We start from the raw sequence: 16,929 nt of genomic DNA on the forward strand, positions 1-16,929 counted from the left end.
GCGCTCTCACACACACACACACACACACACGCCGCTGGACCTACTGCTGTCAGCAGAGGGCACACACACACAGCATGGCCTGTTGGGTAATGATTTAACAGACTTCAAACAATGTGTAAGAAAGTCCATGTCTTATTCCTGCAACATGTAGAAAATGCTTCAGTTACTCAGTCAAATCAAAGTATCATTAACAGAATAAACCTATTCTCTCCTGCTATGATTTACACTTCATTACTGTTACACAGATGCTTTGGTCTAAAGTGACACTGCATTCAAGGTAATCATTTCACCAGTCCACGCGTCTCCTGGGACTCGAACCCGTGCCGTGTGTTGCGAACTCTGCTCGCCTGGAGACACAGAAATGCAGCTGCTGCTATTCAGATTTTGCTCCTATAGTTTGCCATTAAAAATAGTCACTTAATTGTAATAGGAATATAATAGGAAAATGAGACTGACCTCAAGTTACAGATCCACTCAGACTTAAGATTAAAACAATTAATATAATGACATAATGCATACATTAATTTTGTCATATCCATCTATATGATGTGTCTGAAAGCAGGAAGACAAGAAGAGCCGTCCAGTGACCGTGTCCCATGATGCTTCATCTGATGATGATGCCCAGGCTTGATATCCCAGAATGCAGTGCGAGAGAGATCGGAGCGTCTGAAAGTTGCAGCTGGTGGCCAGTTTGTGTGTAAATGTCAGTTTTTGTCAAACGTACTACAATATTGTAATAGTATTAAATGTTTGTGATCACTAATGCTTGCTCTATTTTGCTGTAGATCATTAAAGCATTTTTCTTGTGTCCTTTATCCAGAAAAATATCGGTACGCATCATTCTGCAATAGAACTGTCCATTTTGATTTCATGGTGACTTTAATGTCTTCAGATGTTTTATCCTCCTCCCCCAGAACGTTTAAACAACTCATTTATCGTGATTGAATGAACTCTATTTCCTATATATTTGTTATAGACTACGTGTCTTACATTCATTAACACTTCAATAAATGTTTTATTTTTATTTTTATGATTAACAGTTTTATTGATTCTCAGAAACTTTCCAGAATACAACACAATATATGTACAGAATCAACATTTTTAATTTCTAATCCGATAACACCCATGGCATGCTCACACGTGACTATATACTTAAGTACAATGAAGATAACTTCCAGCATTTAATGGTGAGGAAAAAGAAAATAATAATATACATACATACCATCACAATTACACTAATTGTTAACATTGTTAACAAAAATACAATAAATGTATTTTTAAATCAATAGCCTAATGAAAATTGTCCATTCCTCACCTACGTCATTCCAATGACTTCTTCCGTGGGACACAAGATATTAAACATAAATTTGGGAAATGACAGTCTCATGCATCATTCCCTTTTATAGCTTGTTTTTACACGTTCATATGGTAAAAAATATTGCAAATCACACTGTTGTCATCATAAACTATTCAATAATGTGAACAAATAGGTGTCATAAACAGTAACATCATGAATTCTTGTAAATCTGCTTTGAAACGAAGTGCATTGCGAAACGCAGAAATAATAAACTATAATAATAAACTTTATTTTTTTATGGCGCGTTTAGAAGTTTCCTCTCAAAGCGCTTTACAAGACTACAACAACAATAGTACAATGACAGTGAATAGTATTCTGTCTTTTGTGTTCCGCGAAGGAAAGAGTCAAACGTGCCTTTTAAAGTATGAATTTTCATTTTCGATGTGAAATATTTATGTAAGACGTACGGCTTACCGTAAACCGCCCTTAAAGTATCTGGAATTGCTCAACTTTCTACCTGTACACTCCCATTTAACAGCATAAACAAATATAAGAGGCACAACCCTAACAGGAAATATTAAAGTGTTTTTATACTGTATATGGTTTATGATGATGAATTCAAGGAAGGAAATAGGCGTGCGTGCGCTGACGGCCAGTGTGACGCAAGTCTCGCGATATTTTATGGTATTTTACAATTCCGGTGCGTAGTGTTACGCAAGTCTCGCGATATTTGATGGTTTGATATAATCCCTCTGCGCCGCTCGCCCTCTCGTTCGTCCTCAGTGCAGGATAACGATACATCGCGCTCATCGCACACATAACACACACAAACAGGCGAAAAAACTGTTTTCATCGACAGCGCGACTCAGTTATAGAAAGGAGTTATAATATCGGACATCAGTGAGGTGAGTTACTTAAGTGGTTTGTTTATTAAAGGGTCGCGGCTTCATCGAAGGACGCGTCGCGCTTCTAAACGAGCTTTAAAGGGTTAACGTTACTAAACCCCTGTCAGAGCAAATACTTGTCAAAGTCTTTTACTTTAGCGGTAGATTATCTTAAAATCTAGAAGTTATTTCATGATGTGTCTGAAAACCGCGTGAAGTGAAGTGAGAGTTCAATAGGGAACAAGACAAATGCTCATTTATTAAATACTATTCATAGTTCGAATTCATCCATTTTTAGTTTGTTTATGTATGTGTATATATATACATTTTATACACACAGCTCTTTTCACACAGGAGAGGTGACACACACACACACACACACACACACACACACTGATCAGAGATCATCATGAGTGACCTGACAGGCTTTCCTCCGAATCACAGTGATCTGAATGAGGAAATCATCGTAATGGTCTAACTGTGTGTGTGTGTGTGTGTGTGTGTGTGTGTGTGTGTGTGTTGAGCACCTCTACAGTTTAAGGTGTGTTTGGGGTCAGATTACTGTAGGAGTTCAGCATTACAGTGGTTTGATCCCGGTGAGCCGTGATCATGTGATTCAGGCCGTGGCTCTGAGCCAATCGTGTGAGAGTTACAGGAACACGCTCACACTCGCGACCTCAGAGACTGCCGGATCTAACGAGCCGCTTGTGTTTCAGACTCTGCAGGATCATCATGGACGCCCTCATGCGCTGCCCGTTCCTGTCCCGCGTCCCTCAGGCCTTCCTCCAGCAGACCCGCAAGAGCCTGGTGGCGTACGCCGTGAAGTGTCCCGTCATGATGGACCTCGCCTCGAGGCCACTGGTGCGCTCACTCGGGTCCACGACCTCCAGCGGTCACGGTCAGTTAGTGTCTGTGTGTGTGTGTGTGTGTGTAGGTGTGTGTGTGTGTGTAGGTAGGTGTGTGTGTCAGTGAAGTGTCCCGTCATGATGGACCTCGCCTCGAGGCCACTGGTGCGCTCACTCGGGTCCATGACCTCCAGCGGTCACGGTGAGTGTGAGTGAGGTGTGTGTGTGAGTGTGAGTGTGTGTGAGGTGTGTTTGCTGAAGTGTGTTCTCTGTGCTGTAGATGTGTCTGAGGGCCCGAGTGTGTGTGTGTGTGTGTGTGTGTGTGTATGTTTGCTGAAGTGTATTCTCTGTGCTGTAGATGTGTCTGAGGGCCCGAGTGTGTGTGTGTGTGTTTGCTGAAGTGTGTTCTCTGTTCTGTAGATGTGCCCGCCCCTGAGGGCCCGAGTGTGTGTGTGTGTGTTTGCTGAAGTGTGTTCTCTGTTCTGTAGATGTGCCCGCCCCTGAGGGCCCGAGTGTGTGTGTGTGTATGTTTGCTGAAGTGTGTTCTCTGTGCTGTAGATGTGTCTGAGGGCCCGAGTGTGTGTGTGTGTGTGTGTGTGTATGTTTGCTGAAGTGTGTTCTCTGTGCTGTAGATGTGTCTGAGGGCCCGAGTGTGTGTGTGTGTGTTTGCTGAAGTGTGTTCTCTGTGCTGTAGATGTGTCTGAGGGCCCGAGTGTGTGTGTGTATGTTTGCTGAAGTGTGTTCTCTGTGCTGTAGATGTGTCTGAGGGCCCGAGTGTGTGTGTGTGTGTGTGTATGTTTGCTGAAGTGTGTTCTCTGTGCTGTAGATGTGTCTGAGGGCCCGAGTGTGTGTGTGTGTGTTTGCTGAAGTGTGTTCTCTGTTCTGTAGATGTGCCCGCCCCTGAGGGCCCGAGTGTGTGTGTGTGTATGTTTGCTGAAGTGTGTTCTCTGTGCTGTAGATGTGTCTGAGGGCCCGAGTGTGTGTGTGTGTGTGTGTGTATGTTTGCTGAAGTGTGTTCTCTGTGCTGTAGATGTGTCTGAGGGCCCGAGTGTGTGTGTGTGTGTTTGCTGAAGTGTGTTCTCTGTTCTGTAGATGTGCCCGCCCCTGAGGGCCCGAGTGTGTGTGTGTGTATGTTTGCTGAAGTGTGTTCTCTGTGCTGTAGATGTGTCTGAGGGCCCGAGTGTGTGTGTGTGTGTTTGCTGAAGTGTGTTCTCTGTTCTGTAGATGTGCCCGCCCCTGAGGGCCCCTCCGCCGGCCCCGCTCCCCCCGAGGCGCACCCTCCCGCCGGCTCCACCGGCTCCTCCTCCAAGTGCCCGTTCCTGGCGGCAGAGATGGGCCAGGGCAACAGTGCTGTGGTGCGGCAGGCCAGCCTGGCTCTACAGGAGGACGTGTCTGAGGTGCGCACCGTGCGCAAAGGTGTGTTTTCATGCTCTTCCATCAGCGCCACCTACTGGCAGAGAGGGAACGTGCGTTTTCATTCAGCGCGTCTGTCGTTTTAGTTCAGACCAATGCAAAGGTCAGATGTAGAATAATACGATATGTTGACTATAAAAACGTCAGCTGTGGTTGCCAGAAATTTACAGTCAAAAATACGGTAGCAATATTTTAGGTTTTACAGAATTAAATTTAAAGTAAATAAGTGTATTTCATCATCTGATATAATGTTAATTTATTACTATTGAACTATTGAAGTATTAATATCTGCTTTGTACCAATTTAATACACTGACAACCACCAATCACAGTGGTTCACCAATTTCTTTTCCACAAGAAAGTTAATACTAATATAGAGAAGCTGCACAGACTCATTCACACACACACTGAACACCGTCATGGTAACACATCCAATTAAAAAAATGCAATAAACATCAATTTAACAACATTAAGTGTAACATTAAACCATAGTGTACATCACTGATCACTGAAAAAATAAGAAAAACTATGAAGAAACAGTTATTTCAACAAAATACATCAAATGTAAAGTGCCACGCAGGGAATTGTGGGAATGTCAGTTTACGGTGTTTCACTGTAAGTTATTCAATGACCTGTTCTTTTTCACTTCCAAAAACTGTACATTTTTACATTTAATGTTTGGTTGGATCTGTTACAGTTTTTCACCGTAGCATTTTTACAGTCTTTTACATGATCCTTTTTAACAGTGTGTGTATATATATATACATTTAATTATATACTAGTTATATACTAGTTTTTAATTATATATTAGTCCATGCGTTGTGTTCGAGCGGTTTGCCGGTCTGACTGTTGCTGTTTCACAGACGTCTCTGCCTCTGAGCTGAACTCAAAGATGGGAGGAGACCTCATGAAGAAGCTGATGAAGCAGCGACCCGCTCGAGTCTCGCATCTGCTGCAGGAGAACATGCCCAAGAGTACGTGCTTCTGTCCCATACTGGCCACTTCCTGTGCTGCAAACCACTTCCTGTGCTGTAAACCACTTCCTGTGCTGTAAACCACTTCCTGTGCTGTAAACCACTTCCTGTGCTGTAAACCACTTCCTGTCCTGTAAACCACTTCCTGTGCTGTAAACCACTTCCTGTCCTGTAAACCACTTCCTGTCCTGCAAACCACTTCCTGTCCTGCAAACCACTTCCTGTGCTGTAACCCTGTTCTGAAACGCAGTGCTCTTCTCTTTCAGCCGTGTCCAACTTCCGCTACGACGAGTTCTTTGAGAAGAAGATCGAGGAGAAGAAGGACAATCACACGTACCGCGTGTTTAAGACGGTGAACCGGCGAGCGACGGAGTTCCCGATGGCGGACGATTACTCCGACTGCCAGTCCTTCAGGAGACACGTGTCCGTGTGGTGCAGCAACGACTACCTGGGCATGAGCCGCCACCCGCGGGTGCTGCAGACCATCACGTGAGTCTCGCTGCGCAACTGTGGATAACGTCGCATTGGGACATTGTCAGCTAATGAAATGATCCTGGAATAGAATGTTGTTCATGCAAATATAATGTTGTTTTGTGCTGAGGTGTGTGTGTCTTGACGAGGGCCTGTGCTGAGGTGTGTGTGTGTTGACGAGGGCCTGTGCTGAGGTGTGTGTGTGTTGACGAGGGCCTGTGCTGAGGTGTGTGTGTTGACGAGGGCCTGTGCTGAGGTGTGTGTGTTGACGAATGCCTGTGCTGAGGTGTGTGTGTCTTGACGAATGCCTGTGCTGAGGTGTGTGTGTGTTGACGAGGGCCTGTGCTGAGGTGTGTGTGTGTTGACGAATGCCTGTGCTGAGGTGTGTGTGTCTTGACGAGGGCCTGTGCTGAGGTGTGTGTGTGTTGACGAGGGCCTGTGCTGAGGTGTGTGTGTGTTGACGAGGGCCTGTGCTGAGGTGTGTGTGTGTTGACGAATGCCTGTGCTGAGGTGTGTGTGTCTTGACGAGGGCCTGTGCTGAGGTGTGTGTGTGTTGACGAATGCCTGTGCTGCTCTCTCTGACAGGGACACTCTAGCGAAGCACGGCTCCGGGGCCGGAGGGACTCGCAACATCTCGGGGACGAGCAAGTTCCACGTGGACCTGGAGCTGGAGCTGGCGGATCTGCACGGGAAAGACGCCGCGCTGCTCTTCACCTCCTGCTTCGTGGCCAACGACTCCACGCTCTTCACGCTCGCCAAGATGTTGCCCGGTAACTCAGAACACACACACACTGAAGCACACACACTCACATTCTTACATATGCACATCATGGAAGTATTTATTTGTAGTGGTGGAACGGATCACAAAATTCACAGTTCGTATCATTTACGGTTGTTGTGGTTGTTGGGGGGGGAGTTCTTCGATACCACAGCAAACACTACTAGCCTAACTGATAGACTTCACACATTACTAAAGACAAGTGAACAGTCAGTAATAAAATAAGAACAAATACACACATTACAAGCAGAGATTAATACTCAATAGGGCTGGGCGATATATCGCATGACATTGTTAGGCGCATCTCGTCAGTATCGCCTGCGATAATTAATGCGATATGGCTCAGCTTGTCAGTGAACTACGGCTCTGTGTAGTGAATGCCGCTCCATCTGAAGGCAGGTCATGGCGATTTAATTCTAATCAAGGAACCGGCTTTACTGACGAGATGCGCCTAACAATGTCATGCGATATATCGCCCAGCCCTATTACTAAATAACAGTTACGAAGTCTAACTGTAATATTCAGGTACAGAAAATAATAATTAAGCTTAAATGTAAACTAACACTATTTGTTCACTGTTGAAATTAAATGTAGTTTCATCTTTGTTAAAGCTGTATTTAGTTGTTTTATTAGCATTAATGACGCAGACGACAGCAGGAATATTAGGCTGCCGTCACTTTAAGACCGAATAAACCGTCACGCATCTGGTTTCTTCCTCAACTGTTGACTCATGACAGAACCGAGAGAACCCTCGCCGACAGAGGACATGCGTGCCGACCCGTACGCGTCACGATCAACTGCGATCCGTTCATCCCTAGTTATTTGCAGGAAGTAACTTGTCCTCTCTAATGAGCTGTTCTGTCCTCAGGCTGCGAGATCTATTCGGACGCAGGGAACCACGCCTCGATGATCCAGGGCATCCGGAACAGCGGCGCCAAGAAGTTCATCTTCCGGCACAACGACCCGGCACACTTGCGGCGGCTCCTGGAGCGGTCGGACCCCTCGAGCCCGAAGATCGTGGCGTTCGAGACGGTGCACTCGATGGACGGTCAGTGGGAGCCTCTGGGGATCTGGTTACGGGTCAGCGCTTCAGGAGCTCACGGAGTGTGTATGTGTGTGTGTGTCAGGTGCTGTGTGTCCGCTGGAGGAGATGTGTGATGTCGCTCATGAGTTCGGCGCCATCACATTCGTGGACGAGGTTCATGCGGTGGGACTGTACGGGCCCCGAGGAGGAGGCATCGGAGACCGGGATGGGGTGATGCACAAGATGGATATCATCTCCGGCACGCTGGGTGAGTGTGTGTGTGTGTGTGTGTGTGTGTGTGTATGTGTGTGTTACGGCTAGGGTTGTGTACTGTTAACATTTTTACCAGTACCTGAAATCCGGTGCCGGTACCCAACCGTACCTTTTTTCGGTACTTTAGGCATGTTAACTGTGAAGAAATGAAGTCATTTGTAGAAGTGTTATTGGCATTATGCCACAGCTGCCTTGCCATTGTCTGGGATGCTTGAATATTAATTAAAACAACCATTTTAGTAATACATTTTTTCTATGAAATGTTTTTGTTTTCCACAAATTCTGTGTTGTGAATTTTCTAGTAATCAAATGAAAACGTAAAACATTAACTTAATTGATCTTTTGTAAGAAATTAAAGTGTTAGTGTTAGTATTATTATTAAATTGAGATCTAAATTCTTCTGTAGAACAGTAGTATATCATCAAGGTAAACCGAACTTTTATTTTGACGGGTTGTGGTGAAGACCTTTTGAGTTTCCGTGTGTTAATGATATAACAGAGAGTCACTGAAGTTCATCAGCACAGAGCGGCTCTGGAGATGAAGTTCATGTTCTCATATATGAGACTGCAGAGACTGAAAAACACTGAGTGTCACGCATGCTTCAGTGTGTGTGTGTGTGTGTGTGTGTGTGTGTGTGTGTGTGTGTGTGTGTGTGTGTGTGTGTGTGTGTGTGTGTGTGTGCAGGATCCAGATGTAAATAGTCTTACTCGGGCACCGATTGATTTAATGTGAATCGGTACAGGAGTACTATCTTAATTCGGTTGGTGCCATTAAGTACCGAGTTCGGTTCCCGACCGTAGTAACGGCTCCCGCAGGAGAAGCGTGAGCGCTGGGTGTGTGTGTGTGTGTGTGTGTGTGTGTGTGTAACGGCCACTCAATGCTCCTGTGGATCCTCTGATCTCTTGTTGCCTGGAAACCAGCGCTGTTGTGCTGCTCTGGCTGAGTTTCCCTGAAGGCTGAGTGTCACGACCGGCACATTGAGCTCGGTAAACCCTTTCTTCCTGTAATCTGTAGTGCAGAATCTAGACGTGGCCTAGAAACACATTAGACGATCAGCAGTGTGTGGAGTCTGTGCGTTCTGCTGTTTACGGTGGGAAGTCTGTGAAATGTGTGTCAGAGAGAACACACACACACAGAGAGAACACGGAGAACGCAGAGAGAACACAGGGAGAAATACAGAGAGAATGCAGGGAGAACACAAAGAACAAAGAGAACACAGAGAGAGAACACACACAGAGAGAGAACACACACAGAGAGAGAACACACACAGAGAGAACACAGGGAGAACACAAAGAACAAAGAGAACACAGAGAGAGAACACACAGAGAGAGAACACACAGAGAGAGAACACACACAGAGAGAACACACACAGAGAGAACACACACAGAGAGAACACACACAGAGAGAACACACACAGAGAGAACACACACAGAGCACACACAGAGCACAGGTAGAACACATGGAGAACGCAGAGCACAGGGAGAACACATGGAGAACGCATAGCACAGGGAGAACACATGGAGAACGCAGAGAGAACACATGGAGAACACACAGAGCACAGGAAGAACACATGGAGAACACAGAGAGAACACAGGAAGAACACATGGAGAACACAGAGAGAACACACAGAGCACAAGGAGAACACAGAGAGAACACAGAGCACAGGGAGAACACATGGAGAACGCAGAGAGAACACATGGAGAACGCAGAGAGAACACAGGGAGAACACACAGAGCACAGGGAGAACACATGGAGAACACAGAGAGAACACAGACAGAACACACAGAGCACAGGGAGAACACAGAGAGAACACCGAGCACAGGGAGAACGCAGGGAGAACAGAGCGCAGGGAGAACACAGAGCACAGGGAGAACACATGGAGAACACAGAGAACACAAAGAACGAAGAGAGAACACAGGGAGAACACAGAGAACATAAAGAACACAGAGCACAGGGAGAACACAGAGAGAACACAGAGCACAGGGAGAACACATGGAGAACGCAGAGAGAACACGGAGAACACACAGAGCACAGGGAGAACGCAGAGAGAACACAGGGAGAACACATCGAGCACAGGGAGAACACAGAGAGAACACAGAGCACAGGGAGAACACAGAGAGAACACAGAGCACAGGGAGAACACAGAGAGAACACAGAGCACAGGGAGAACACATGGAGAACGCAGAGAGAACACGGAGAACACACAGAGCACAGGGAGAACGCAGAGAGAACACAGGGAGAACACATCGAGCACAGGGAGAACACATGGAGAACGCAGAGAGAACACAGGGAGAACACACAGAACAAAGGGGGGAACGCAGAGAGAACACAGGGAGAACACAGGGAGAACACAGGGAGAACACACAGAGCACAGGGAGAACACAGGGAGTACACACAGAGCACAGGGAGAACAAAGGGAGAATGCAGAGAGAACAAAGAGCACAGGGAGAACACAGAGAGAACACACAAAACAGGGTGAACATATGGAGAACGCAGAGAGAACACAGAGCACAGGGAGAACGCAGAGAGAACACACAGAGCACAGGGCGAACACATGGAGAACACAAAGAACGAAGAGAGAACACAGAGAGAACACAGAGAACGCAGAGAGAGCACAGGGAGAACACAGAGAACCCAAAGAACACACAGGGAACACAGAGAACACAGGGAGAACACACAGAGAACACAGGGAGAATACACAGCACAGGGAGAACGCAGAGAGAACACAGGGAGAACACACAGAGCACAGGGAGAACGCAGAGAGAACACGGGGAGAACACACAGAGCACAGGGAGAACGCAGAGAGAACACAGAGAGAACACACAGAGCACAGGGAGAACGCATGGAGAACACAGAGCACAGGGAGAACACATGGAGAACGCAGAGCACAGGGAGAACACATGGAGAACGCAGAGAGAACACACAGAGCACATGGAGAACACAGAGAGAACACAGAGCACAGGGAGAACACATGGAGAACGCAGAGAGAACACAGGGAGAACACACAGAGCACAGGGAGAACACATGGAGAACACAGAGAACACAGACAGAACACACAGAGCACAGGGAGAACGCAGAGAGAACACAGGGAGAACACAGCACAGGGAGAACACATGGAGAACACAGAGAACAAAGAACGAAGAGAGAACACAGGGAGAACACATGGAGAACGCAGAGAGAACACGAAGAACACACAGAGCACAGGGAGAACATATAGAGCACAGGGAGAACACATGGAGAACGCAGAGGGAACACAGGGAGAACACACAGAGCACAGGGAGAACACAGGGAGAACACAGAACACACAGAGCACATGGAGAACACAAAGAACGGAGAGAGAACACAGAGAGAACACAGAACACAAAGAACGAAGAGAGAACACAGAGAGAACACAGGGAAAACACAGAGAGAACACAGAGAGAACACAGGGAGAACACAGGGAGAACACAGGGAGAACACATGGAGAACGCAGTGAGAACACAGGGAGAACACACAGAGCACAGAGAGAACACACAGAGCACAGGGAGAACACAGAGAACACAGCACAGGGAGAACACAGGGAGAACACATGGAGAACGCAGAGAGAACACAGGGAGAACACATGGAGAACACAGAGAACACAAAGAACGAAGAGAGAACGCAGGGAGAACACAGAGAGAACGCAGGGAGAACACAGAGAACACAGGGAGAACACACAGCACAGGGAGAACACATGGAGAACGCAGAGAGAACACAGGGAGAACACACAGAGCACAGGGAGAACACATGGAGAACACAGAGAACACAAAGAACGAAGAGAGAACACAGGGAGAACACAAAGAACGAAGAGAGAACACAGGGAGAACACAGAGAACACACAGAGAACACAGAGCACAGGGAGAACACAAAGAGAACACGGAGAACATATAGAGCACAGGGAGAACACATGGAGAACGCAGAGAGAACACAGGGAGAACACACAGAGCACAGGGAGAACGCAGAGAGAACACAGGGAGAACACAGAGCACATGGAGAACACAGAGAACACAAAGAACGAAGAGAGAACACAGGGAGAACGCAGGGAGAACACAGAACACAAAGAACGAAGAGAGAACACAGAGAGAACACCGGGAGAACATGGGGAGCACATGGAGAACTTAGAGAGAACGCAGAGAGAACACAGAGAGAACACAGGGAGAACACACAGAGCACAGGGAGAACGCAGGGAGAATGCAGAGAGAACAAAGAGCACAGGGAGAACACAGAGAGAACACACAAAACAGGGTGAACATATGGAGAACGCAGAGAGAATACACAGAGCACAGGGAGAACAGAGAGAACACACACAGAGCACAGGGAGAACACAGAGAGAACACACAAAACAGGGTGAACATATGGAGAACGCAGAGAGAACACAAGGAGAACACACAGAGCACAGGGAGAACACAGAGAGAACACACACAGAGCACAGGGAGAACACGGAGGGAACACAGGGAGAACACAGAGGGAACACGGAGGGAACACCGGGAGAGCACAGAGGGAACACAGGGAGAGCACTGGGGGAACACGGGGAGAACACAGAGGGAACACTGGGAGAACACGGGGAGAACACGGAGGGAACACAGGGAGAGCACTGGGGGAACACAGAGGGAACACGGGGAGAACACGGAGGGAACACGGGGAGAACACGGAGGGAACACAGGGAGAACACGGAGGGAACACAGGGAGAACACGGAGAGCACGGAGGGAACACGGAGAGCACGGAGGGAACACGAGGAGAGCACGGAGGGAACACGGGGAGAGCACTGGGGGAACACAGGGAGAACACGGAGGGAACACAGGGAGAACACGGAGGGAACTCGGGGAGAACACGGGGAGAACACGGAGGGAACACAGGGAGAACACAAGGGGAACACAGGGAGAACACAAGGGGAACACAGGGAGAACACAAGGGGAACACAGGGAGAACACAAGGGGAACACAGGGAGAACACAAGGGGAACACAGGGAGAACACAAGGGGAACACAGGGAGAACACAAGGGGAACACAGGGAGAACACGGAGGGAACACAGGGGGAACACGGAGGGAACACGGAGGGAACACAGGGAGAACACGGAGGGAACACAGGGAGAGCACTGGGGGAACACAGGGAGAACACGGAGGGAACACAGGGAGAACACGGAGGGAACACGGAGGGAACACGGGGAGAACACGGGGAGAACACGGAGGGAACACAGAGGGAACACGGAGGGAACACGGAGGGAACACAGGGAGAACACAGAGGGAACACGGAGGGAACACGGGGAGAACACGGAGAGAACACGGAGGGAACACGGGGAGAACACGGAGGGAACACGGGGAGAACACGGAGGGAACACGGAGGGAACACAGGGAGAACACGGAGGGAACACGGAGGGAACACGGGGAGAACACGGAGGGAACACAGGCGGAACACAGGGAGAACACGGAGGGAACACAGGGAGAACACAAGGGGAACACAGGGAGAACACGGAGGGAACACAAGGGGAACACGGAGAACACGGAGGGAACACAGGGAGAACACAAGGGGAACACAGGGAGAACACGGAGGGAACACAAGGGGAACACAGGGAGAACACAAGGGGAACACAGGGAGAACACGGAGGGAACACAAGGGGAACACAGGGAGAACACAAGGGGAACACAGGGAGAACACGGAGGGAACACAGGGAGAACACAAGGGGAACACAGGGAGAACACGGAGGGAACACAAGGGGAACACAGGGAGAACACGGAGGGAACACGGGGAGAACACGGAGGGAACACGGAGGGAACACAGGGAGAACACAGAGGGAACACGGAGGGAACACGGGGAGAACACGGAGGGAACACAGGCTGAACACAGGGAGAACACGGAGGGAACACAGGGAGAACACAAGGGGAACACAGGGAGAACACGGAGGGAACACAAGGGGAACACGGAGAACACAAGGGGAACACAAGGGGAACACAAGGGGAACACAGGGAGAACACAAGGGGAACACAGGGAGAACACGGAGAGAAAACAATATAAGATTTTCTACTATTTTAATATTTCATTATAAATTATAACAATTGAGTATTTAAGAAAAATATAATAAAACTTAATAATTTTTTACATTATAACTGTAAAATTATAATTTCAATATTTATGGCTTTATTTCTTGGATCTAAAACATGTTTAATGAAATCACAGCCTTTGTGGATCATCTCACTGAGCCGGTTTTGTTTCAAACTTTCAATGAATGCTCCATTAAAAAGATCCTGGATGATCCCGTGTTTGACGACAGCAGCGCTCGTTATGATCCGTGTGTTATCCTCTTCCTGAGTGCTGAGTGTGTTCTGGTGTGTGTGCGCAGGGAAAGCGTTCGGGTGTGTGGGCGGCTACATCGCTAGCACTAATGCGCTGGTGGACACGGTGCGCTCGTACGCCGCGGGCTTCATCTTCACGACATCACTTCCTCCCATGCTCCTTGCCGGCGCGCGCCAGTCCATCCAGATCCTGAAGAGCGAAGAGGGCCGATCGCTACGCCTCAAACACCAGCGCAACGTCAAGCTCCTGCGCCAGATGCTACTGGACACCGGCCTCCCCGTGGTGCCCTGCCCGAGCCACATCATCCCTGTGCGGGTGCGTACACACACACACACACACACTGCCCGAGCCACATCATCCCTGTGCGGGTGCGTACACACACACACACACACACACACACACACACACTGCCCGAGCCACATCATCCCTGTGCGGGTGCGTACACACACACACACGCACACACACACACTCTCACACTGCCCGAGCCACATCATCCCAGTGCGGGTGCGTACACACACACACACACACACACACACACACACGTGTGCGACTGAACGCTCACACACACACACACACACACGTGTGCTGACTGAACGCTCACACACACACACACACACACGTGTGCGACTGAACGTTCACACACACACACACACGTGTGCGACTGAACGCTCACACACACATCTGTGCTTCAGGTTGCAGACGCTGAGAAGAACACGGAGATCTGTGACCTCATGATGAGCCGCTACAACATCTACGTCCAGGCCATCAACTACCCGACGGTGTCCCGCGGAGAGGAGCTCCTGCGCATCGCGCCCACGCCACACCACACGCCGCAGATGATGCAGTACTTCGTGGGTGAGTGTGTGTGTGTCTATGTGTCTGTGTGTGTCTGTGAGCGTGTGAGTGAGTGTGTGAGTGAGTGTGTGAGTGAGTGTGTGAGTGAGCGTGTGAGTGAGCGTGTGAGTGAGTGTGTGAGTGAGTGTGTGAGTGAGTGTGTGAGTGAGTGTGTGAGTGAGTGTGTGAGTGAGCGTGTGAGTGAGCGTGTGAGTGAGCGTGTGAGTGAGCGTGTGAGTGAGCGTGTGAGTGTGCGTGTGAGTGTGCGTGTGAGTGAGTGAGTGAGTGAGTGAGCGTGTGAGCGTGTGAGCGTGTGAGCGTGTGAGCGAGTGTGCGAGTGAGCGTGTGAGCGTGTGAGCGAGTGTGTGAGTGTGTGAGTGTGTGAGTGTGTGAGTGAGCGAGTGAGCGTGTGAGTGAGCGTGTGAGTGAGCGTGTGAGCGAGCGTGTGAGCGAGCGTGTGAGCGTGCGAGTGAGCGTGCGAGTGAGCGTGCGAGTGAGCGTGCGAGTGAGCGTGCGAGTGAGCGTGCGAGTGAGCGTGTGAGTGAGCGTGTGAGTGTGTGAGCGTGTGAGTGAACGTGTGTGTGAGCGTGTGAGTGAACGTGTGAGTGAACGTGTGAGTGAACGTGTGAGTGAACGTGTGAGCGTGCGTGTGAGTGAGCGTGTGAGTGAGCGTGTGAGCGAGCGTGTGAGCGTGTGAGCGAGCGTGTGTGAGTGTGTGAGTGAGTGTGTGAGTGAGTGAGTGAGTGAGTGAGTGAGCGTGTGTGCGTGTGAGCGTGTGAGTGTGTGAGTGTGTGAGTGAGTGTGTGAGTGTGTGAGTGTGTGAGTGAGTGTGTGAGTGAGTGTGTGAGTGAGTGTGTGAGTGAGTGTGTGAGTGAGTGTGTGAGTGTGTGAGTGAGTGTGTGAGTGAGTGTGTGAGTGAGTGTGTGAGTGAGTGTGTGTGAAGTCAGCCATAACGTGTCAGTGTTGTAATTGTGTGTTTGTGTTGTGCACAGATAAGCTGAGGCACACGTGGACGGAGGCGGGTCTGGAGCTCAAGCCGATCTCCTCCGCTCAGTGTAACCTCTGCCATCAGCCGCTGCACCTCCAGCTGATGAGTGACGGGGAGAAGTCCTTCTTCAGCGGCCTGAGCCAGCCCGTGTCGGCCCGCGGCTGACACACACACACACACCTCAGCCAGCCTGTGTCGGCCCGCGGCTGACACACACACACACACACACACACACACACACACCTCAGTCAGCCCGTAACGGCCCGCGGCTGACACACACACACACACACCTCAGTCAGCCCGTGTCGGCCCGCGGCTGACTATCATCCATCCAATTCAGAGAAAACATATTTAGACCACTTGATTTGTGTATTGATGTCTTTTGTTTATGAAGTAAATCTAAAGTATTTTATATTTAAAGATGTTTAACTAGTGTAGGCCAGTTTTTATTCATATTTGATCCACCAATCACTCAAGCATTACTCTGATGTACTTCACAGGTTTAAATAAACTGATAATGCTCAGATCTCATGTTTGCTGTGTGTGTTTGTGCTTCTGTTGAATCTCCGCTGGGTCGGTCGCATAAACTGCCCAGTATAGCCTTACATGTTAGTCATCTAATCGTTTTTTTTTTCTTCAAAACTGGTCATAACTTTAAGTCAGTTATATAGAAAGGCAGATTGGTTTAATTTGAATGGGAACAGTACGACTAGCTGAATGCTAGTTCAGATTAGTCTTGTGCAACTGCCCTGTTTTCTGCGCTCGCAGAATAGGGAAGTGAATGTGACTGTTATGAGTCGTGTTCATAACCGAACCTGGCACACTAACCTACATCTGTG

General features: G+C 48.7%; 1 protein-coding gene across 2 annotated transcripts; it reads left to right on the forward strand.

The window, feature by feature from the left end:
• The first annotated feature begins 2,017 nt into the window (after nt 1–2,017).
• On the forward strand, nt 2,018–16,616 carry alas1 (aminolevulinate, delta-, synthase 1). Of its 2 annotated transcripts, XM_081358615.1 has the most exons (11): nt 2,018–2,202; nt 2,898–3,079; nt 4,251–4,442; nt 5,302–5,412; nt 5,679–5,901; nt 6,469–6,653; nt 7,530–7,709; nt 7,789–7,953; nt 14,315–14,583; nt 14,961–15,123; nt 16,095–16,616. In XM_081358615.1, the coding sequence occupies exons 2-11, from the start codon at nt 2,914–2,916 to the stop codon at nt 16,253–16,255; spliced, it is 1,815 nt and encodes a 604-aa protein (XP_081214741.1). In that variant the 5' UTR covers nt 2,018–2,202; nt 2,898–2,913; the 3' UTR covers nt 16,256–16,616. The 2 variants fall into 2 exon arrangements, with proteins under 2 accessions (XP_081214741.1, XP_081214742.1); XM_081358616.1 differs by lacking the exons at nt 2,018–2,202; nt 2,898–3,079 and adding an exon at nt 3,128–3,228.
• The last annotated feature ends 313 nt before the right edge of the window (nt 16,617–16,929 follow it).

This window comes from Scardinius erythrophthalmus (genome assembly GCF_964197995.2).
Source record: "Scardinius erythrophthalmus genome assembly, chromosome: 25".
In the NCBI taxonomy this organism is placed as follows: domain Eukaryota; kingdom Metazoa; phylum Chordata; class Actinopteri; order Cypriniformes; family Leuciscidae; genus Scardinius; species Scardinius erythrophthalmus.

What these genes read in the sequence shown, in the direction of transcription:
- alas1 (XM_081358615.1), top strand. Translation starts at nt 2,914, where the DNA reads ATGGACGCCCTCATGCGCTGCCCGTTCCTGTCCCGCGTCCCTCAGGCC. An exon ending in GCAGGAGAACATGCCCAAGA is followed by an intron (nt 5,413 to 5,678) that starts GTACGTGCTTCT and finishes CTTCTCTTTCAG; the next exon opens with CCGTGTCCAACTTCCGCTAC. An exon ending in CGGGTGCTGCAGACCATCAC is followed by an intron (nt 5,902 to 6,468) that starts GTGAGTCTCGCT and finishes TCTCTCTGACAG; the next exon opens with GGACACTCTAGCGAAGCACG.